The 24,359-nt window shown below is 39.1% G+C and overlaps 1 protein-coding gene across 2 annotated transcripts in view; it reads left to right on the forward strand.

Annotated features, from left to right (window-relative positions):
* The window catches only part of OCA2 (OCA2 melanosomal transmembrane protein), a 205,757-nt gene that overhangs the window by 31,802 nt on the left and 149,596 nt on the right, over window positions 1-24,359 (forward strand). For both annotated transcript variants that reach the window (XM_013180616.3, XM_013180617.3), the window contains exons 3-6: window positions 15,278-15,376; window positions 15,984-16,172; window positions 19,770-19,827; window positions 21,064-21,136. In XM_013180616.3, coding sequence (XP_013036070.1) covers window positions 15,278-15,376; window positions 15,984-16,172; window positions 19,770-19,827; window positions 21,064-21,136 — 419 coding nt within the window. The remainder of the gene's footprint in view (window positions 1-15,277; window positions 15,377-15,983; window positions 16,173-19,769; window positions 19,828-21,063; window positions 21,137-24,359) is intronic.

Here is a 24,359-nt window from a genome sequence, read left to right on the forward strand (position 1 = left end):
GCAGTTATATTGAACTGCTATGTGTGGCAGAGCATTTGCTGCATTTGCTGTTTGAGAAGGAAGCGCTATGTTAAATATGAATTTATTGTAAGAAGTCTAATCCTTACCTCATACGGTGCTTCCTTTAATGAGGTAGGTGAATATTTCTCGGTGACTTTTCTACCCACTCTTCTGGTCTTATGCAATTGATTTTCTCTTCTTCTAATAAAATAAAACGAAAAAGCAGCTTGAAATATTCTTTTGTCTCCAATCTTTCTAGTAGTGATAGGAGCAACTCTACCTCCTCAGCCATGTCAATGACATGTGAGCTGCAATCCTCTTTAGGAGTGTATTGACAGCTGGTATATCATGTAAACCTCTTAGAGAGAAAAGCATGAACCTGAATTTAGTCTGATAAAAGGAACTGTAAACCCAGAAAGGAGGGTAACAGAGAACACTCTTCTGTTTTGTCTGATGCATCTTTAATTGTGTAACCTAAACAGCAGGGATATGTCATAATATTACATAAATACACAGTTTTGTAACATCTATTGGTAGCACATGGCTTCTTTGCTGAGCTGTACAGAGTGGCTGCACAGTACACTTCTTTGTGTACTGTACAGAGTAGCTCCCACTGCTTGTTAGTGCAGGTCAATAAGACCAAACTCTCAATGCGGAGTGGCACAATGGACTGTCCCCAGATACGAGCTAAGCCAGAACTGTAAGTAATAGGGATGTTTCAGAGTAAAAAATTTAAACATCAGCTAGTTGAAAGCTATTGTTTTTGACCACAAAATAAATAACAACATACACCCATTGCAAATCTGTTCATAGTTGTATAACAGTATTGAAGAGGATTATAGGGCCAGAAATATTTCAACTAGCCTATTTTTTGAGAAGACAGACTATCTTTGGCAGAAAAGAAAGATTGTCATAAGCATTTGTGTGTTTGGGTATGGTACTAGTCACAGCTTCGAACCTGTAGGTCTGTCAACAACAGTTGAAAGAGCTCCATTAATGTCACTGGACCTGTCATGCTTTCCTTCAGTTGGAAATATGATATTTGTGAGGCAGAACACGAGTTCCACATCAAAAGCAGTTAACAAATGTACCACTTTATATACAATTTAGAGTGGGAGTGAATTTTCTTGTTGTGTCAATCCAACAAATGTTTTAGAGGCTCAAACAGGCAGGACAGAGAAAAGAGAATTCTGGGTCTTCATACTTGTCAAGCACTGTATGAATCTAGGGAGATTTAGGTCATACAAGTAATGCCTTGGGGTCATCAAAATAAACTACTGACACCAGCTTCCTTATATGTAAAGGCATTTACTTGTATGCAGAATTAGTCATCAGGTTCCTGCCTCTGCTATCTATGCATTTCTTCAGGGACAAGATCTTCAAAGTATCACGGTCTACACCACATTTGGTCTTTGTTATCAAGAAGGATGATCTTAGTGACATCATAGCCTGTCCTATTGAGGTTTCAGTGTTTGGTTCACCAAAGTGAAGTTAATATATAAACTGCAGTAACACCACAGGGTTGAGACTTAAACCATACCTATAGCAATGAAGAAGAAATGTTGATGGAGTCTATCCTTCCTTTCTAAATTTATAGCCTTTTTCAAAATTTAATGTCTATATATTTTTGGCTTAAGTTAAAATTTGCTCTTTTATCTCCACTATGTGTAATGATATTTTTCCTATCCAGCCAACAATTTTACCTAATGCTTCCAGAGGAGGTAATTCCTGTAGCTTTAGTTCTTTCACTATTCTGATTAATTTTCAGATTGCATAACCTTAAAATAGTACAAGACATACTTCTGCTTCTCATACACCTTATTTTTGGTTTGTTTTTTTAAAACATTTCTTTGCAATTAGTGGATGAAAAGCTCAACATGAGCCAGCAGTGCACACTTGCAGCCCAGAAGGCCATCTGCATCCTGGGCTGCATCAACAGGGGAGTGGCAGGCAGGGTGACGGAGGTGATTGTGCCCCTCTGCTCTGCCCACGTGAGGCCCCACTTGGAGCGCTATGTCCAGGTCTGGGGCCCCCAGCACAAAAAGGACGTTGATCTGTTAGAGCAGGTCCAGGGGAGGGCAACAAAGATGATCAGAGGGCTGGAGCACCTCTCCTATGAAGAAAGGCTGAGACAGCTGGGGCTGTTCAGCCTGGAGAAGAGAAGGCTCCTGGGAGACCTCGTTGCAGCTTTTCAGTATTTAAAGGGATCTTACAAAAAAGTTGCAGGGTGACTTTTCACTTGGGAAGATAATGATAGGACCAGGAATAGTGGTTTTAAACTAAAAGAGGGGAGATTTAGATGAGAGATTAAGAGGAAATTCTTCATTCATAGGGTGGTGAGTCACTGAAACAGGGTGCCCAGAGAAGCTGTGGATGCCCCATCCCAGGAAGTGTTCAAGGCCAGGCTGGGTGGGCTTTGAGCAACCTGGTCTAGTGGGAGGTGTCCCTGCCCAAGGCAGGGGGTTGGAACTGGGCGATCTTTAAGGTCCCTTCAACCCAAGTCATTCTATAATTCTATAAATTGTAATCTACTTTTAAGTGCCATGAGTCAAGTGCAATGCCATTATCTGAGCTTTAATGTTGTTCTGTTTGTGTAGAGGAACGACTGTTGTTCCATACTGATTATGGAGGTGTAGAAGAGCTACCTATACGCTACAACTTTTAAGAGCGATGACTGGTGCCGGTCATTTTATCATCTCTCTCTTGTCTTGTTCTCTCTCTCTTTTTCCTCCCACTTCATTGCTCCTCTGCTTAGTGTATCTGCTTACCTTTCTTTTTCCTTTGTGTTTTCATATTGTCAGAGTGCCCTTCAGATTTCCTGCTATACCATGCCCTATTGATAATTTCTTTCTGCAAACTGCTTGTGCAGACTATATTGAAAAGACATTTGTTAGTGCAGTGGCTGTTTATCTTTGCAACAGTTTCTTCAGTTGTTTTATTCAAAAGATATATGTGAGAAACTGTGTTTTGTTGGCATTACACTTTATCCAGCTTTCAGGCATCTGATGTGCCTTTCAGACTTCTCTTATTTGGAGATGCTGTTAATTTAAGAGCGCTAAACCTTTTTGATATGTTTGATTTTATAATCAAACAGCTGTGTAACTGGTCCAGTGCAAAGCAAAAGACAGACTTTGCTTTTTTTTTTTTTTTTTTCTGATGAAAAGCCTGTTATTTCATGCTTTTCAAAATGCTAACGTGTGCTTTTGATTGAAAATTAATAGATTATTCAAGGAGTAATCTTCAAGAAATAAAACACTTATAAACTTTCTTCTGTCTTTAACTGTCTGAATTAGCTGTGCTCCATGGCACCTCTGCCAGGATAGGACCAATAACAGACATTCTTTGTCTTGATTCTTCTGCTTTTGGAGACAGTCCTATTTGTCTTGCTTCTTTAGTGGTATTCATTTGTAAGGACCTGCTGGTTTTTGATCTCTCTTTATGTAGCAACTTGGAGCCTTCTGCCTTAATGAGAGGAAGAAGACAGAAAGAAGCTGAGGGCAATGGGCCGCTATGTCAGCATGGGGTTTCCCCTTTTCTGCAGATACTGTCTTGCTGGAGAATTATCTTTTTGTAGCCAGAAGCATTGACTCTCTCCCTTTTCTCTTTTCTTTTTGTTTGGGAGCACAGAATAAGGTTTTATTTATGTAACCTCATGTCTGGATAGTCAGAAATTTTTATGTGGATGCAAAGACTTATTATCCATGTGCCTACTGAGCAGAATCCTATCTTTTTATGGTGATCAGTGTCCAGGTCTTGTTTAGCTTTGGGAGGCTGCTGGTTTTTAGAACGTGCATAGCAAATGTTATGGCATTTCTCATCAAGAATATGTTAGGTCAGGAGCAAGATGGAAAGAAATCACCTCTGTGAGATTATGGAGTAATCAAAGTGTCACTCTGTATAGGTCCAGAACGAATGCAGTGTCTGAGAGGAGAGAATCTGGCATCTGTGTGATGGGGAGGGAAGTACTGCATCGTTGCTATCAAGAAATATGATGTACAGTTAAACCGTGTTGCTGGAACAAAGCCACCTGCCAAGTAGGAAAAGGAATTTCTTTCTGAACCCTGAAAGACCTGTTTTTGTTTTGTTGACTTTTTCAGTGCACAGGAGTATGTTGTTAGCTGGAGAATGATTACAGCTTAAATCAGGAGAAAGGAAACTGAAATGGCATCATTATTCTTTACTTTTTCTGATAAGTTTCCCCCTTTGGGCGAGACTTGCAGATATAATTATCATGCTAGTCAGAATGAGACAAGGAAATTCTCAGAATTTCTTGGATTGCATAATTTATAATAGTTTATTATTGTTATTTTTATTTGGGAAAACCTATGTTTACTGTATTTGCAGACTCAGATCTTATGTTTCAAATTCGTATTCCATTCAACTGAATCAAAAACCTATGTTTTAAAGCTTCTCGTTAACATAAATTAGATAGCTCCTTTCTGACATTGTAGCCTTGAGGTCCCTAGAGATATCAGTCTCTAAAGGCAGAAGAAAGGTATCTGGTAGCAAAACAGAACCCAATACTGTGGAACAAGCTTCCTGAGGCTTGGAAACTGTATGTGTTTACATGTTACAATGTTCTAAGTGAAGGGCTGCTACAGGGAAAAAACATAATTTTTGTGAGAAAAAAATGCATTTATTCTTGTATCGTTTCATTCAATATTCTGCAAATGTTGACAGTAAATAGTGTATTATTATCAGCTACCTTTATATTCTGCCTTGTGTCTTTAATTTGTTCCTCTGGGATTTTCAGCGCTTTAAAAAAATCTCTCTGATATTACTCTTAGATGAATACAGTGACTAGTGATATGGATTTAGTCTGTACTGGAAGTTACCTGTTAGGAAGGAGAAAATCATGTTTGGAAGGACTTGTTCATAGCTCTTTATATTCCTAATAAATACTGAATAACTTTTCTGGTGAAAAATCTTTTGTACCAAAAAGAGATTTAATCTGAGAGCAAATAAAAAGTACACACAAAAGAAGTATGAAAATCAGGATGCTAATATAGACATTGTTTGTGTGAGGCTTATATATTTTTTAATGAGTAAACTCACTCAAAGTTCATAGAATCATAGAATCATTCAGGTTGGAAAAGACCTCTAAGATCACCTATTCCAGCCTTTAACCTAATACTGTCAAGTCTACCACTAAACCATGCTACTAAGCTCTATATCTACATATTTCTTGAAGACCTCCAGGAATCAACCACTTCCCCAGGCAGCCTATTCCAATGTTGCACAACCCTTTCAGTGAAGAAATTTTCCCTAATATCCTACCTAAACCTCCCCTGAAGCAACTTGAGGCCATTTCCCCTCATCACTTGGTGCTTGGGAGAAGAGTCTGATCCACACCTCGCTACAACCTCCTTTAAGGTAACTGTAAAGTACAATAAGGTATCTCCTGAGCCTTCTTTTCTCCAAGCTAAGCAACCCCAGCTCCCTCAGCTGCTCCTCATAAGACTTCACCAGCCCTTTGTTGCCCTTCTCTGGACTCGTTCAAGCACCTCAATGTCCTTCTTGTAGTGAGGGGCCCAAAACTGAACACAGTACTCGAGGTGTGGCCTCACCAGAGACGAGTACAGGAGTGAAGTCACTTCCCTAGTCCTGCTGGCCATGCTATTTCTAATCTAAGCTAGGATTGATGTTGGCCTTCTTGGCCACCTGAGCACATTACTGGCTCACATTCTACCACCTCATCAACCAATACCCCAAGGTCCCTTTCCACCAGGCAGCTTTCCAGCCACTCTTCCCCCAGCCTGTAGCGCTGCATGGGGTTGTCGTGCCCCAAGTACAGGACCTGGCACTTAGCCTTGTGGAACCTCATATGCAGTTGGCCTCAGCCCATCAGTCCAGCCTATCCAGAGCCCTCTGCAGAGCACTTCTACACTCGGGCAGTGAGTGTAGACAACACTTGTGCCTAACCTGTTGTCGTCTACAGACTTACTGAGGGAAGTAAATTCTTCAGGTTCCTTGTAGAGCCAATATGAGAGATGGGGTGGAGGAAAATGATTTGAGGAGCTCTGTCCCTTGCTAGTGACTGTAACTACCCTAGACCAGACCTTTAGATGGCAAAAGTTATATGAATAACTTCAGTGTCTTATGCTCAGCCAGAAGCTGAAAAGGAAATTTTAATACCTCCATTGTAACCAAAATAATGAAAAGATTAAATATAATGGAAGAACTCCATTCTAGTGAGAAAAATACCCATTATTTTATCAACTTAATCGTGCTATTTCAATATATAATAGCTATATCGCTCCTACAAATGATTTTTTAATCTTAAAAATTTCCTGATTCTGCCTACTCTGAGTATTGTGTCTCGTGTCCTAGCTTTGGAGAGAATTTTAACATTTTTTGCTGGGTCCAATCCACTGACATCAGGGTTTATATAGGCCAAATGAGTTACAGCGTAATATCTTATGAGAACCTGATCATTTACCAGATATGTGTCTGAGCTCTTGAACTTGCCTTGTTTTGTTATATAGTGGCCAAAGGACAAAAGAAAAGTCCCAGCAAGGTAACGATAGTTGGGATCCAGCATGTGTTTTCTAAAACAAAGCTTAATTTGATGAAAGCTTGAATTTTATAAACTATGGGGTGGCCTGCTGCTTGCCTTTGCCTGCCCTCTCCAACACCTCTCCAGGCACAGAAACCAATCACACTTTTTTTTGTGTTGTTAATGAGCTTTTTTCATACATCTGTCATCTGCCAGGCCTTTTTTTTTTTTTTTTTTTTTTTTAACTCTAAGCAATGAAAATACATTGTTTTTCATGACAAAGTTAATATATTTTTTTTTCTTTAAATGTTGCAGGTATGAATAGTGTTATCTCCAAATTCCTGAAACAAAACAACAGAGCAACAATTTAAAAAAGAAGAAAAATGGCTTCTTTATGATTTCATCTCTAAGTATAGCTTACTAATTACTCTTTTCAATCTCCAAAGCTGGGGTGAATAGCATACAAAACCAAATTTTGAGTATGCAAGGCCAAAAGCACAATTACATGTGACAGTTTGTCAGTACATCACTTGGATTAATGAAAATTGTATCAAAAAAATCCTTTCTCATCATTCTGTATGAAAGTGTTCCCTCATCTTGGAAATGGTCAATGGTCATCTTCTAACAGTACTTCATTTTCTTTTATTGTCCTTAAATTGATCCAGTCTGATAGTGAATCTTCATTCTTCAACATACATGCCCCAAACCTTTGGGAGTACAACATTATATTAATACAGTGCTTGGAGAATAACTTTCTCCATAGGTAGTCACATTATGGAATCATAGAATGGCTTGGTTTGGAAGCAACCTTAAGGATTGCCCAGTTCCAACCCCCCTGCCATGGGCAGGGATGCCACCCACTAGATCAGGTTGGCCAAGGCCACATCCAACCTGGCATTGAACACCTCCAGGGGTGGCGCATCCACAGCTTCTCCAGGCATCCACAACTTCTCTGGGAACATCATTCAGTTGCTTCTCAGACCTGTCTTTCTGTTCAAGTTTTTGTCATCCCAGGGCCCCTAATTGCATCTTTAAGAGACCCTGGTTAGATAGAAAGTTAAAACATAAAGTTGTGACCACTTCCTTAACTTTTGAGATTCTTGGAATTGTCTCACAAACTGTAAAAAATTATGCCCCTCCACTCCACCTGTTTTATTTGCCATAAATTCAGTTAGCAACAGAGTTGGTTAAGCTAAAATCCCGTAGTGAATGCCAAAGAGAAAAGCTGGCATTTAAAAGCCAGGCTTGCAGAATATGCTAAAGTATTATGAGTGCAGCCATGCTTAAAGAGTTGCTGATAAATTGCCTCCTTGTAGCAGATTCATTTTTCAGCATGTCCTGCAGTATTGGAGAATAATACCTCTTAACAGGTTATCTATGTAATCCATAGAGAGACTGGGTTTTGGAACTTGGACCACTACCAACCCTGGCTACTGCTGCCTATTTCAGATTTGTAGCTAGCTGGCAGTCACCAACAGCTAAACTGTTTTGGCAGCACCTGCTCCTGAAATGTATTTTCTCCTTCAGACTATCCACAGTTTTTGTATGCTGCCCCTGGTAGCTTTCCAATTTTCTTTGCTGAAGCAGACAATGGAGAGGAAGAAACAGCAGCAATGCTTTCTCAATACAACCTGTTAGTCTTTCAAAGGGCGGCCTTTCTCTATCTGCCCCATCAATGTCTCCCTGCTAGGTGGTCACAAGGCTCTGGGCTGGCCCTGGTCCCTGTCCTAGTCTCATCCCTACTCCTCCACTGGTTGCTGTAGGATGGGCCTTGGCTGTGGAGGGCACAGCTCTGCCAGCCCCATAGCTACCCTCTGCTCCTGACTCCTTCCTGATGGGGCAGTCAGCCCTTGTGGCACCATGACATGGGAACAGAAAATGTATGGAGAAGAGTGTAGTCCTCTCAGGTAGAGCCAAATGAGTTTCAGGTCATTTTAAGGATTGGGGCATCTTAAGGATTAAGTATTTTCTTTTAGCTTCATCCAGTGCAGTGGAGTCCTGGTCGATATATGTTGTTAACCATATCCTGAAGTCTTCTTGATGGAGATTTCCCCTGGCAGAAGCAGGCAAAAACTCTTGAGGAAAAGGAGCAATCAAGTCCTGGAGGTATCTGAAAATTGTATTTTTCAGGGGAGTGCAATAACCCCACAAAGGCTGATTTGATTAAAAAAAAAAAAAAAGAAACACGGGAAGTGTTCTATTTTCCAAGCTATTTCCGAACTTAAAATTGTCTTAATTCTTCAAGTAACAGAATATTGAAAAAATAGAGGACAAGACACCACTGCCACATCTTCTTGTGGGACATATCCACCTCCCAAGATCCAGCAGAACTAAATGAATTCAGCTCATTGCTTAAGTCCTATATAAGGAACCATTTCTGTCTGGGACAAGCTCAACAGACATTTCACTACATCTGTCTTAAGCATGCTCTTTATTTGCCTGGGGACTTGGCACACAGCAGGTGCTTCTCAACATGAAACCTGCCAGTTGGCTTTGCCTCTTGCAGTGCCTTGCTGTCAGGTAGTGCCAGCACCACAGTCCTCTGGGGAATCCTGTACAGTCCTGTCTAATAAAAAATTAGGAAAGTCAAAGAGAAAATGAGCCTGGATTAAGTAATGCTTTCATTGCTAAATTTCCCTGACATCTTAACAGTGCATGCTTTTAAAGGGTTGAGAGGTTATTGGCTGATTTAGTTGAAGCTACATAAAGCAGTCATGGGGAAACGTCTGGAGCCTGTTTAGAGATGTGAACTGTGGAGTCTTCGATCTTTCTCTTGACAATTAGTATATCAGTTGACTATATTTCATTTGCAGTGGGTAGTCATAACAGTTCCCCCATGACGTGCTACCACTGAGGACAAATCATGAAGGAGGGTTGTGTCTTTGTGTAGGCACTTACATATCATGAGGTTGATGGATGTATGCATACTGCTGCTTAGTCCACAGTCAGGGTTTAAAAGCTGAATGCTAGGATTTTGGTCAGCACAGTTAGTACCACACAACTACTGTCCAAAAGTGGATTTGATTAGATACTGACAAATACCAAATCTGGTGGAAGAATGTGTGTTAAATGGGATCAAATGCTGGTATAGGCTTGTCTTTTTGTGTTTTTCTTTTTTTGTTTGCTCTATTTTTGTTTTATTTTCATAAAAAAACCTCTGTTTTTCAATTTATTTCTACAATGTGTTTGTTTACAGCTATGATAAGAGTAATTAGTTCAGTACACATGACTTGGTGTAAGGATAAATATTGTATAATCAAGGAAGAGAGTGCTTCTGAAACTAGGCTTTAGCCTACAACAACGTAGAAATGATAAATTAAAGTCTTACAATTGTTTCTAGACTCCTGCATGATTAATTATCTCTCATGTTCTTACTCAGGTCTTCTCCTCTAGGAAACTTTGCTTAAGTTTTTATTAACTTTGATATAATCTCTTGTCTCTATAGTACTTTTGGTCTTTTGTTTACAGGGAAAGCTCACACAATGTTTTAGTGACTATTAATTCAGGAAAGTATGCTACTTTTTTTTCTTTTTTTTTTTTTTTTTTCTGAAGAGATTCTGCTTTAATGTTTTATATAGTGAAATTTTCAATAAGTTATGTTCAAAACTGCTGATGTTCTTGCACAATATGTATGCTTCCATATTCACCTCTTCTTCTCTTCTGACCCAATCCTTTCTGCGTAAGTGAGGATCATTGCTTTGTGTTGTCATGGAAATAGCTCTTTTACTCATATTTGCGTGCATGACTTAACATATGAAGCATTATACTTGCTGATGTTTAAAATGTATGCTTTTTTATTATAGGGAGTGTAAACTTAATGCATTGTGTGTCATGATTAATCTTTTCAATATGAAGCTAAATAATAGGCTCTAACCAAACCTAGTGATTATTTTAAAAGTTTACCAGCTAACTAGGATGAGTGTGGTCTTTTTCTTCCTCAGGTTTCTGTAGGTACCTTTTGGTATCCTCTACTTCAGTGTATTTGGGATTGAAAGGTTGTTCATTGCTGAAAAATTGTTCCTAACAAAATCATTTAAAATGGCATGGGTAAACACATTAGGAAGGTCTGAAAAGGCAGTGCTCACATGGTCAAGGTGCAGGTCTGGTGCTCAAGGGCAGGAATGGAGTTCTCTCTGTGGACTTCATCCCAAGTCCCCCGAAGACTTTGGAAGTAATCTTTTGCAGTTAATGGAAAACAGTAGCTTGTTGTAGACTCTTCTGCCACTGACTCTGAATAACATCTGAAGAGTCGTCAGCTCATCAGAGGGAATGGCTGGAGACTCCCACATTTCTTCTTTTCCTCTTCAGCTCTCCTTGTACTGTTCTGCATGTCCAGGAGGTTAGGGGGAGCCTACTTCTCCTTACACTGCCCAAATGAGTGTAGGAGATTGAAGGTCACATCTCTGCTTACAGCTGTAGTGAAGTACAACTTGCCACCAAGAAAGTGTGAACCGTGCTTATGCTTGGGAGCAGTGGCACATCCACAGATTGTGGGGGCTTCTGCAATAGATGTCTTTGGCTTGTATTCACACCCTTGTGTTTTTTAATGTGTTGGTGGGATCCTTTTCCATCTGCTGTCAGACAGCTGGAACTTCATCTGTGGACACCATGGCTTGGCAGGACCTGCTGTATCATCTGTGGCAGGGATAGACCTCCTACAACTCTGGTTCATCTTCTGGGTTACTATGGAGACAGAAATTGTAATTGCTTGAAAGATTAGCAATAGGAAAGTATGACTTTGACTGCAAGTAACGAGCTCAGAAAATGCACACATCCTCAGAACAAACCTATACTCCTATGGAGAGAGCCAAAATCTGTATATAAGGCTGTCACAGCAGTAGCCAAGTGGTTAAGAACACAATCTTCTGTTTGAAAGATTTCTTTTAATTAAAAAACAAAAACAAACAAACAAACAAACAAAAACAAAAAAAAAAAAACAACAAAACAAAACCAAAAAACATGCCCTGCTGTAGCAAATGTGAGAATGAATGTGACCACAGCTGCAGTTACACAGGAGGCAGGTCATACTCTTATTTTTATAATGTCAATTCTATATGGATCTTTCCACATGAATGTTACTTTATGAGTCTTTGAAGGAGTTCTCATCAAATACTTTCTACCAAGATTTTGGTTGGTTGGGTGCTTTCCCATTTTAAGTTATGGTGTCTCAGAAGAATGAAGGTGTTTCTGCAGAAGTACTGTAATTTTTTCTCATCCCTTTGGAAGGAAAGTGAAATGGGAATGTTTATTTTTTGTGCAAAGGTCTATGTGTATGTACATATAAATTCACATGTATGTAAATGCAATTTTTTCATGTCTCTTCTCATGATGTATAAAATGCTAATGACTTTTGACTCTGAATCATGAGAGAAAAACAATGGGCACAAGTGGTATCCTGCTTACCAACTCCTCACCTGCACATAATATAAATTACGTTAGGCTTTCTACTTTGGGATTATATTCATTTTTATAAGCTGTGCTATTCCTTCATTATCTTTCCCCCCAACTTTTCTTTCTAGAGCTTTCAGCCTTCAAGATTCTTTTATGCCCTAATTAGCTTTATTGTTTATATTACTCTCATACTCTAATTAGGGTAATCACATCATGGGGGAGTTGAAACTCTCCTGCTTTTTCTCTAATTATTTTTGTTTTGTCAAGCCTGGCTGTTTCCTGCTGCTTATTCTTGTCTATGTGTTTTTACTCTTTACAAATTGATGTTGTCATGTACTAATGGCTTTCATTTTATCTGAAGAACCTTCCCAATTTTACTATATTGGCCCTTCTTGGCAATCTGTGAAGCTCTGTAGTCCCATTTAAGTATTGCAAGACATATACCAGTCAGCAGGGATAACAGATGCACAGAATAAAGAGAGGGTAATGTCTTTAACTAGCCTTCTGGATTCTTCTCTTCATGTTCAGTCATTTAAAGCATCTTCCACCAAACCTTGGGCCTCTGCCTGGTTGCCATAGCTGTAGTTGCTTTGCCTTGCAGCACTGTTTGCACAGTGGTCGCTCATTCATGGTAGTGATGTGGACTTACTGTGCACTTTGGGGTAAAGAGCAGAACATATCAACTCTGGCATGTCTCTGATGAAGCTGAACGTACGCTCACCCAAGGACGTCTACACAAAGTGCCAATTTTTAACTTGCCAGTGTTTCTGTGCTGCTCCAGCTATTCTGCTATCAGTACTTCAGCTCAGTATTGGGAAGCCACTGAGTTAAAAGCAGTTTCAGAACTAGTTTTTCTGAATTCACATGTGACTACCATGCAAGAGCCTTTACATAGAGGCAGGATGATCAGCTGCCCCACTCTCTGCTTCCCTTTTCATGCATGTGAGGACTGGTGTGTGACGAGTCCCTGCCCTGCTCACCATGCAGACCTGGGCACTGTGGCAGGACATGGTGGGTTTGTGGTGGCAGCACGCTGTCATCAGCCCTCACTGGTGCTTGAGGATGGGGATTGTCTATCTATCTCTACAGATTTATATATATATATATATATATATATATATATACACACAGGAATATAACACAAAGCAGTGTTGGTAACACACTAACAATTAAATGGAAGAAAATGGAGGTTTTTGTAGAAAGTTTTCTGGTTAATGATCTTAGATTTTGCACCTGTCCTAGGATGAAAAGAAGTAAAGTAAGTGTGGAAAGGTTAATGGTATGCACAATGTAAGGTTACATCAGAATAGCATGCAATACAATACTTTTTGGAATCTCTTTCCTTTTTTTTTTTTTTTGTTAGTGTGTGTGTGTGTGTGTGTTTGTGCATGTTTGAAACAAATGGCATCATTTTGTTTAATATCAGAAACAGCTAATCAGTCTTTCCATCAGTTAAATTTCTGAATGTGCAAGTTCGAGGCCCACCATCAGAATTTTTATCAAATGTGTCAACTTAGGATGCAAATTCCAAATGTAGAGGAATGCCAGGATCAGCCAGAAGCATATCAGTATTGCTCGTTGACTACACGCTTGAAGTCCTAATAGTGTTTTTACTCTCCTTATGGATCCCATTCTGTGAAAGATCTAGGTAATCTTTTACATCTAAGGCTATGATAAGATTAAAATAGCACTTGCTTTAAAATATCAGAGTTTCTCCACTTAAACATTTTGTGTGAATGATGTTCTCCTATTTAAAAAAGGAAGTACTTCGATAGTTTCAAAGTATGCAATCATCTCTTCACAGATGAAGTGTCAGTGCAATGTAGCACCTGAATTCTAATCCGTCCAGCATTTGACCTGATGTACTGGATAATTCAGTCTCTCTAACACTTCTTTCTTTTTTTGTTGAGACTGCAAATATGGTGCTTAAAGCAGAGTTTGAAGAAGTACTTTGCCCACTCAAGGCTAAAATAACCATATCCATTTTCTACACAACTAGCATGGCTTCTGAATTGGTAACACTACTTAACAAGAAAGCTGAAGCATTAACAGGAGGTTTTAATTTTACAAAGTCTGAATTTTCAGTTACCGAATGGCTGAGGCTGTCAGGGCCCTCTGGAGGCCACCAGGCCCAAGCCCTGCCCCAGCAGGGCCACCCAGCGCAGGCTGCCCAGGCCCATCTCCAGGCGGCTTTTGGAGATCCCCAAGGAGGAGACCCCACAGCCTCTCTGGGCAGCCTGTGCCAGGGCTCCTCACCCGCACAGCACAGAAGTGCTCCTGGTGCTCAGGGGGAGCCTTCTGTGGGCCTGTTTGTGCCCAGTGCCTCCTGTCCTAGCACTGGGCACAACTAAAAAGATCTTGGCTCCATCTTCTTTGTACCTTCCCTTCAGGTGTTTATAGACAAGGATGAGATTCCCCCTAGGCCTCCTCTCCTCCAGGCTGAACAGTCGCAGCTCTCTCAGGCTTCCTTCATAGGAGAGGGGCTCCAGTCCCTTGATCATTTTTGTGGACCTATGCAGACTCATATAGCTCTGTAAACTGCAAGGAATTCCACTATCTTCCACTGTATTTTAAGGTTAAACATGGGAAACATTTCTGGAAGAGCCAGGTTTTGGAAAGTGCTCTAAAAGGTTCAATTATTTCATCCCTCCAAGATGCCTGCTCCAAAGATAGACCCACTTGATTGTGTTTGATTCTTTTCAGCTGTCCCTTAAACTTTGGGATATATTTTTTAGCAAAAAAAGTAACAACGCTAAGCTGCAATATGGCAAGACATAGCTCGATCTTGGTTAATTATCTGCAGCACCAGTACCAAGACTTGACAGAAACTGTTTGGAAGGGATTGTGCTGCAGGGATGATGTACTTCAGATAAAACTTTCTTCCCTGTGCAAAGGGGGGCATGGTTGCTGTAGAGTTTACTAGATTTCTGTTATCTATGACCCAAAGGACACATGTGGAACAAAAATTATCCTTTTATTTTGTTTTCTATGGTATACTTACATAAACTTACATTAATATATGTAATTATTTTCCTTAAGATTTTTTTTTTTTTTACAGTGCAATTGTTCCACTGTAAATTTAAGCACTCTGAAATGTAAGCATCCAAGTGTGGATTATTTGTATATTGCTCATCTGGCATTTGGAGGAAATTTCAATGACTATTTTAGACACCACTTTTAAGATGAGGTAAATTTCTCTTATTTGGCCACCATGACTGTAAGGGAGTAACTTCCATGACTAGTTCAAACTTTGTGAAAACCATAAGTTAGGCAAACACCATTCCTAAACAATATTAAACTAATTAGATGCTCTTGTACCAAAATATTCTGTAGAATTGCAGTGAATTGTTGCAATGCAAACTAACTGTTCTTTTTTCCCTCTCTCCAAAGGTATCACTTCAATTTTTCCAAATTATTCAGCTCAAGGTCAAGAAACACTTGCTTTACAGAGAAGACACCACTGCTGAAGGTCTCCTCAGAGGACAATGGGTGAGTTACTTTCATTTTACTCAAAATACTTTTTTTTTCTAAGTTCTATTTAATTGTGCATGGTTCTTTCTTATATCCTGACAGCAAACCTGATGGGAAATAAAGTGAATGTCAGGGGTTGCAAGCAGAGAATTACTTTGGAGGAACTTGAGTGGAAAGAAGGCGCTATAAATGGGATAGGGAATAATGTAAGGTCTGAGGTCAGGGTGATTAGAGAGTCCTTAGGACAGGCAACTGCAGGTCACGTGCTCTCATTTACTTCATGTGGTGTTGCATCAGGTGCACTGCAAGATACAGCAGAGCTATATGCCCAGTTCTGATGGGGATTTTACACACTAAATCCTGAAGCATGTCTGCCTGGTGCTTCAAAATGCTGATTCTCTCAGGTACACCTAAGCATCATGAGATCTTTATCTTTGATCTGCTGTCTACACAGCTGTATCACCAAGGGGAGATCTGTACTGAATAAATCTATGTTTTTGTTTTCCATTAAAATACATCATAATGAAGCTAAGAATATGTAAGGTCAGTTGCATATACTATCTGTTGAAATAAACCACTGTTTTTTTTTTTAATTTTTTTTTTATTTACTGAAAATGTGTGACAGGTTGCTGTGCATGGCTATTCACAATCCAGATTTTACCACAGATGATGATTCATGGGACAACAGCTCTGCAGAATTTGAGCAAAGGTTTCAACTGGGAAGTGAAATGACCAGTTTGTCTAGATCTGCTTCTTCTGAGAAATATGAAATCTTGGACAACCTTCATACCAAGTTCAATTTATCAAAGATGAGGTCTGAATTCAAATCTTCAGTTACTTATTTTTTGCATTTTTTTTCATTAGTTTTAGTTTTTAAGTATAGCTGGCTAGAAAGTGTTTTATTTTCTGCAAATGAATAAAATAACACTCCATGTTTAGGCCATATATTGCTATTGATAATTTATAAATAAACCCTGATGACATTGATTACAGCCTAATGATCAATAGCCCCCTGTTCTTAGAAGAATTAATCACAGCACCTATTCTAAACCTGAAATTAAATACTCTCTTTATTGCTTATAACATCTTGAAAGCCATTTCACAAAAGCCTCTTTGTTGACTCCACAGTTTTATTTTTCAGTGTTCTTGCTTTTATGAAATATTTGTCTTTAATTAAAAAAAAAATATATATATATATACACACAGTCTTCTAGGTACTAACAATGATTTCTGGAGTCATGATAGTAGCTTTTCACGGATACACAATGCAAAATACAACCAAGCACTTTTCTGTCTTTAGGTACATTTACATATTTCACTCTTTGATTACTCTTAAAGTAATCTTTTACCTCGTTTAGGCAAGGATGACCTTGAATCTTTTAATGTATTAAAATATATCAATATAATTAGAGCTTAAGTTCAAATTTTCTCACGATATTTTCACCTGTGGTCGTAGCTAACAAACCCTTTAATCTCAGATTCTAATTCTCTCTGTCTTTTCTGGAGTTTCAACACTTTTACCTACTTTGGTTTGGACTCTGCTAATAGTGCTACAGATTTGTACAGAGCCCAGCACTGCATGTCCTCATCTCCGTATTGATCCATGGAGCCTTTTTTGACAAGATGTCCATGCCTCTTTTCCCAATCTGTATGTTGTCTCAGCTCATCACTTCACAATTGTTTTCCTTCTTTCATTGTGCATATGGTACTGCGTGGAGTGCCACTCTCCTGCACCACTGCTAAACAAATGGAGTAGGAGAATTTCAATGGCTGCAATTAGTGCAATATGAGCAGATGTGAAGAAGTTTGGCAGGCGTCTTTCTTCACGCTTGCAGTAGCTTTCCCTGGTATTTCATGGAACAAAGGCATTGAGCGGGAGAGTAGAATCAATTGTTTCCAGTATAGCATACGTTTATAAGAGTGGTGTATTTCTCTGGCAGAACTTCCTGTGAAATATTTTCATTGCTATAGTGTTGGTTGTACATATGGGGCCAGCTCCTTGGCTGTCGTAAATCAGCATAACTCCACTGAGATAATAAATGGAGCTAAACTGCCTGACACCACATGCAGATCAGACTAAAAATCATTTGGTTTAGAACAGGGGGTGAAATCCTTCATAGATTTATACTTCGTGCATTTCCAACTGAAGTCAAATAGGATTGCGCCGGAGGCATATATCAGCACAGAGTTTGGCATGCAGTTTGTGCTTGCATCACTGTGCCAGATTAGCACTCTGGAAAGAGACAGATTGCAAAACACGGACGAGTCAAAGGCTCGTCACTTCTCAACTGTAAGCTGCTAAAAGCACTGCTTCCTTAATACAAAATGCCATGAAAACAAACAGATGGGAGGAAAAGAGGCTTTTAAATTCTACATTTAATAAAATAACCATTTCCAAAAGCTTTTTTTTATTATATCTTGACAGCTCCTTGAGATGAGTTTCTGTTATTTGCAGACAAGTATTTATAAATTTATGAAGTCTTAATTAATGCTTTTTGATTTCTCTTATGTCTTAAAATCTAGTTATTGCTGTTTCTTGTTTCAATAGTAATTTTAATTATTATTATTTGGAATGATAATTTGGAAGTGCAAACAGAAAATACCAAATACATTCAAATTAAACCAATCTGGACTGGGCTTTAGTAATTCATAACATGATAAGTTCTCAAAAATACTGAAACAGCTGTGATGTGAAGATAGGGAGAATAGACAAGTAAGAGAGTGGTTACATGACAAAGCTGGCACTAGGTATTTTCCATAAATCATACAATACCAAAAGAATCATCAGCTGAAAGAATTATCAGCTGTGGGGTGCTGATAATGACTTTTGCTGTCATTCCTCTCTTTTCAAATCTTTATTATCCTCTCCCCCACCCCACCTTGTTTTTCATTAGAGCAGGGCTCTCTGGTGCTTCTGGAAGAAGCCACCTAGCTGCCTTTCTGTCCTCCTAGCTTTCTCTGATGTTTCTCCTGTGCAAAGTTTGCATAAACTTGCTATCACTTCTTTTTAGTAGGATGTTGTAACCCCTTTGTACCAGTTTGACTGTGGCACCATATTTTTATCAGCTACATTTTTTTTTGAGAACTCTGAAGAAGAAGGGATCTTTAGGAAAAAAAAAAAAAGTTTTTCAAAAAATGGGTCTCCGGTCACTCATATTACTTTCAGTCAATGAATTCGATTTATGGACTTATATCTGCTGTGATTAAAAATTATTTCTGACTCTCTCCAGATTACTCCACTTTAATATTTTGTTCTATAGCATCTGTCAACAGAGCTATTTATTGCACTGTTCCCTTCTCAGCTAATTATCCTAGCGACTTGAAATGTTTTTCTTCTTGCTTGTCATCAGGCTTAAATCAAACCTTGCATTTGTCATTCTCTCGGAAAAGCAATGATTTAGTGTTTACTTTTGAAAAAATGTGATGAGAACATCAATGGCTTCAATTAATGAAGAGATGTAATAAGGGCAAATAACAAAAAGAGTTCTGTAAATTAAGACATCTGTGTAACATTCTGATGGGCAACAAGAAAATAATTAAAGAGTTGCCTCTTATGGTAAGATAAAAGACCTGGTAATTTAACAGTAATAAATCTTAAGATTTCTTACTTGAGAGCATAATTTTTCAACATTTGAATTTAGAGTTATTCTTGCCTAACCCACTCAGTAGTAAGCTCTGACACTTCAGAAGGTTTGATGGTATTGAATCTCCAGAACTGGGCATTCCCTCAAAAGGAACAGATGTGCTATGAAAAAAAAATTCTAGTTTTGCTAGACGGTTTATCTAGAGATGCTCACACAGTATATTTGGTTTGAAGATATACTATTAAAACTGGGATATTCTTAAAGCTTGCTCTTGTCTTCAAACTACCTTTTCAGAATGCCTATGAGGCATCCTATCAGTACCTTTCAGGATGCATATTAGAAGTCTGTTTCTGGGGAATTCGTCCATGACAGTACCCCTCTATGCAGCAATCTGTCATTTCTGCTCAGATGTGTCACCCTCCTGCAGTGGCTATGGTTTCCTTTGCAGCCCTGGGAGAGGTCAGGGAGAATTAAAGGTGCTTTGGGTCTCTTGGGAGCCACCAGTAGCAGCAGGGAAGTGGCTCCAGGTCCCAGCACCAGCTCATGCTGCAGCATTCACTTGGCTTTCCTGAGACATAAAACCTCCTTCCCATGCATTGAGACAGATGCATCTGGTGGCAGAGTGGGGACAGAAAGCCCTTATAGTCACCAGGGCTTCCTAATCCTTTGCTGACCCTGTGTAGTGGTGTTCATACTCTGACATGGTGTGATATCACCTGTAAGCGCTCAATATGATATTTCTGAAATGGCAGAACTATTAAGAGTACATTTATTTTTATTTTTATTTTTAATAACCATGCAGTAAATACATGTTTCTTACTTTTCAGGTGCTGTCTAAAATTCCTGAAAGTTTCAGGTCTTTTTATCTTTGTAGTTGTCTGCTCTGTAAGTATTGAATTGGCAATCCTTTCCCCCTCCTTCTATTAAATTTCTTACAATTAGTTCAAAACAAGTTGTGATACTTGGTCTTTGGTAATAAGAAAATGTATCAAGGGTGGGAGCAAGATGGCAAAAAAAAAAAAAACAAAACAAAAATGTTGTGCAGGTTCTTATACCTAATCAGACAACTGCTCAGTGCGCTAGCCATGACCCTGGACAATGTAGTAGGTCAGGTAGCTGGGTTTGAGCAGTCAATTTTAACTCAAATTTGTGTGTCCTCAGTGTTTCCTTCTTTAATTTAAGATGGGTCTTCAGATATTGCTTAAAACTTGGGGAATATTGGTAGGTTTTCCCTCCAGAAAAATGTTTATCTCCTCCTATAGCCCTTTGAGCAGCCATTCTCTCGTGGAAGACACTAAAATGCATAAAAAATTTTTGTGCCCTCTGCTTTTCTGAGCGGCTGCTGAAAAAGGGCAGCTGGGAGCAGTTCCCACCAGTGAGCACTTGCAGCCAGTAAGAGTAGGCAGAACCTCCCCAGAATATGAGGGTTGAAAGGAAAATCTACAAAAATACAAGAGAAGAGCTGTGCTCTCTAGGCAGATCAGAGATCCCAGCATGTCTTTAAAAAACCTCTCCCATTCTCAAGGTTTTTTTTTTTTTTTTTTCTGTTTTGTTGAATTCTTCTCCTTCTTTCACCACTGTTCTCCTTCTTTCTTCCTCTGGTTGACTTAGTCTTTCTATGAGAAATATTCTGTCCTTGGCTTCGTTTGCAGATATACTCCAGGCAAGATTTTGTTCTCCTGTCCTGCTCCCAGCACTTTGCATTCTGCTTTCCTCCCCTTCCCTCTCCCACTAGAGCTGCTCTTAGTCTTCATCATACCTCTCTCTCCATGTAAATTCATCACCATTTTGGCTGTTAAATTCACCCATCCTGTGATGCTGTGAGACAGCTAGCTGCAGAGGTTGAGTGCCTTTTTCCTAAGAGACACTTGGATGGAATATATTGAACATGTGACTTTGGCAGTAAGTTTACTGAGGGAGTATTACTTCTCCTTGTTATGTGCCCCTGGGCCGCTTTTCAGCTGTGGGGGAAACATACCTGAAAATACTGAAAGCAATCTTAAGATTTAACGTACTGTTTGAAAGAGTCTTCTGTAAGTTTCTAAAATAAGCTTAACAGTTTTTTTTTTTTTCCCAGTTTTTGTATTATTAATGCATGCTTGATTTTTATCCTCGTCCTAGGTTTTATTTGGCATTTATCCAGATCAAGGTATGTCCTGGCAGATGTTGGCTGTCTCGCCTCTGGAAAGCTTCTGTATCCTTCCTTCATTGAAGAAAACTGAACTGGTTTCATTGATAAACTGGTTGAATGGCTGTTTTCTCAGTTACGTCCAGAGAGGATTCAGTGTCCTCAGAGCCTGGGCTGCACTTAGACTCGTTCTTTGATGCAGACCACAATCATGCTCCACATCTGAGCTATAATGTACAGCACCTGTCTGGGGTGCCTTGTGGTTCCCATCCAGTTGAGTTCACTCTCTTTGTATGAAACCTGAAGAGTGGAAGTGGTTTGAAGACCCAGTGGGATCAAGCCCCAGAAAATAGCTGTGACCATGACTAGCACATGCCCCTGGCTGTAGCAACTGCTCTCCAGGCCATTTGTATGCTGTCATCTGTAGCATATCTGTAGGGTATACTTGGACCATGATGCTACTCAGTGAACTACTTCAAAAGCAGCAAACTAGGTGATTCACAGATCCATTTCCAGAACAGCTTAGCACAGGCATATGTTTGGATTTGTGGATCTGTAGATATTTTTCAGTGGAGGTGTGGAATCTTTTATTTATTTTTCCATGTAAAATTGCTCAATAGTGAATTTAAGTCAACAGATCTTCAACAAACTGTTCAAAAGAACAAGCAATAGAATAATCCAAACCAAAAGTGATTAATTGCAGGTGAATGCAGACCTGAATGTCAAAGGTCTTTGAGGGATGAGCATTCAGTTAGTAAACAAACAAAAATTACATTTCTTATTCTCAATATATTTCTAGTTTTATCTCTTTGGTCTACAATTTACCTGTTTATTATTTCACTAATGTTAGAAGATGATTCAAGCTACAGATATACTTTATGAGCTCCTGGGAAGTGTCTTGTTCTGAAAAGGTGTGGTAAGAATTACATTTTGAATGGGTGATTTCTTCTGCTTAACTGGGCAGGTCCATAGCTTTGAGCAGGGAGAGTCCATTTTAAATAGATTTGATTGTTAGCATTCTCACTATTGCAAATAATGACACAATATTACATGACTGCTAGGGTAAATGAGGAAGAAAATGTTAGTGCTCGAGGGCCATTTATAATGAGAAGTGGAGATTGTTTTTTGGAGGAGTGCAAGTGAATAGGACTAGTGGGACCAGTGACAACTTCAATGGTAAACTCCCATCAGTATCTTGTTCACACCGGTATTTTTTTCCTCCTTGAAACTGTTGTTGAAAGGTCCTATTTACATATGCATGTGGTCTTGAACAGCACCAGGGCTGTAATGACAGAGACTGCCAAATCAGGGTGCATTGGTGGCAAGTCTTTGAGTTCAAATTTTAGTCAGCTCTCAGAGCATAACTTGAGGATTGGATGTCTTTCCACAGATGTTGGGTTGGAACCATAGCTTCTGCATTGTGCATATGGATTCTGCAGCCAGCTATACTTTTTGCTTGTTTCAGGAAATGCTGTTGGGACTGGGACATGAGGACAAAACCAAGCATTCCCAGGTTTCACATTTTACCTGTCATGTCAGGATGCTTTAGCCAGGTAGTTGTCAGACAGAATACAGCATCCCCTTTCTTTACTTGACAAACCTGGAGCTGAATCTTCTTAGTTTGTGTCATATGTGTTGAAAACTGGATGTTCTGTCCTTGCATTCCTACCTGAGGTTAATGAGATGGGAGAAAATATGTGAGAAGAAAGCAATCCAGCAAAGCCATGCTTCATTTTCAAGGTGACACAGTAATTCAAGCAGAAGGGTCAAGGAGAAAGATTTCATTTCTAAATGAGGTTTGGAAAAGGCATGAGCAATTCTGAATGTCATCTCACCATTGCTGTTAGTCTTCGTTTATGCAGATGTAAGCTCATGTGTTTGTCCTCCACTTTGTCACACAGTGAAGAAAGTTTTTACCTTTTTGGCTAGACTTGAGTAATGCTAACCATTCACACACAAATGTCAAATATGCAATTTATTCTGGCTGACAGACTGCAGTATTCTCAGTGGATGCTGAGCGCTACTCTCTGAACGTCTACAAGAATTTCATGGTAGGCAGGCAGGTGTGCTACAGTTGTCCTTGTCACAAAGCCCTCAGAGGTTATTATACAAAACTGCTTTGGGTGGAAAAGAAGTGTCCTAGCTCATATGATGCTAAATTATGCAAATGAACACTTTGCCTCTTGTAGCTCAGTTCTCAGAAAGCTGTTAAAAAGTGTTGAATTGGTACTAAGTACCATGTACTTGTTTTACTTTAAAAAAAAAAAAAATTCCTTCACTTCTATGCTTTTCCAGAAAAGTCCATGTAAATTGATTTCTGTTTTGAATATGTACAGTCTCATGTATATGTCTGCATACACTCGAAAAATCTAAAAAATCTAAAACCAAAGATGGAAATATTTTTAAAATCAAACTGAGTGCCTTTGGACTTCATTCATTCATGCCACTTAGTTTTTTTTTTTTTTTTTTTTTTTTTTTCCTTTCATAGCCATTAGATCTCAGACCTGGTGGGACTTTCTGTCTCTGGCTGTTGGGAGAGACTTGCTGGCATGGGGGTGACCTGCTTTTAATGTGATGTCTCTTTAGCCGTTTTCCATTGCTTTAGTTCCTTTTTGATATTTCTGTAGTTTAATCTATTGCTTGGATTTACTCTATTTTTTTTCCCTTCACTGTCTTCTGTGTCTTTTCTACTAGCTCACTTGTATCACCCTTTGCTTTGTCCATCCCCATGGATACAAACCTGACATGTAGCACTAAGGAGTGGTGGCTACAGTTTCTGAAAAGAGCAGCTTGCCTCCCCTGAATTATTAGAACCTTTCTGAGTATGTAAGATATTTTTTTAATATTGGTTTCCCTATTGCCACAAGATCCAAATTCAGTTGACTTAGTATAATTTTTCAAAGTAGTGACAATATTGTTCCTTTTTGAAAACACTTGGGATTTATTTGCTTATAAATTCTAACAGTCAACTCTTTAATACCAAGGAGAAGTAAGTTTAGTATAAAGCCAGGTTGAAAGACCCTCTTCTGCAGGAAGTAAGATTCAATGCCGCTATTAATGTATATCTGTGCACCATTTTCAGACCTTTTACTGAAAGGCTATATGGCAAATTGGACACACGAATAATTAATAAGATGATGTGCCTTTGGAAAGAGGGTATAAATAAAAATAGAAGAGATATTTCCTAGTTTAGTTACAGATACCTATTCTAACACATGAACATATTTATTTTCTGTAACTCTTTGGCCATTCAAACATTCAAGTAACCTCACTACATTACCCGGTTGAC

Source organism: Anser cygnoides, chromosome 1 (assembly GCF_040182565.1).
Source record: "Anser cygnoides isolate HZ-2024a breed goose chromosome 1, Taihu_goose_T2T_genome, whole genome shotgun sequence".
Lineage (NCBI taxonomy): Eukaryota > Metazoa > Chordata > Aves > Anseriformes > Anatidae > Anser > Anser cygnoides.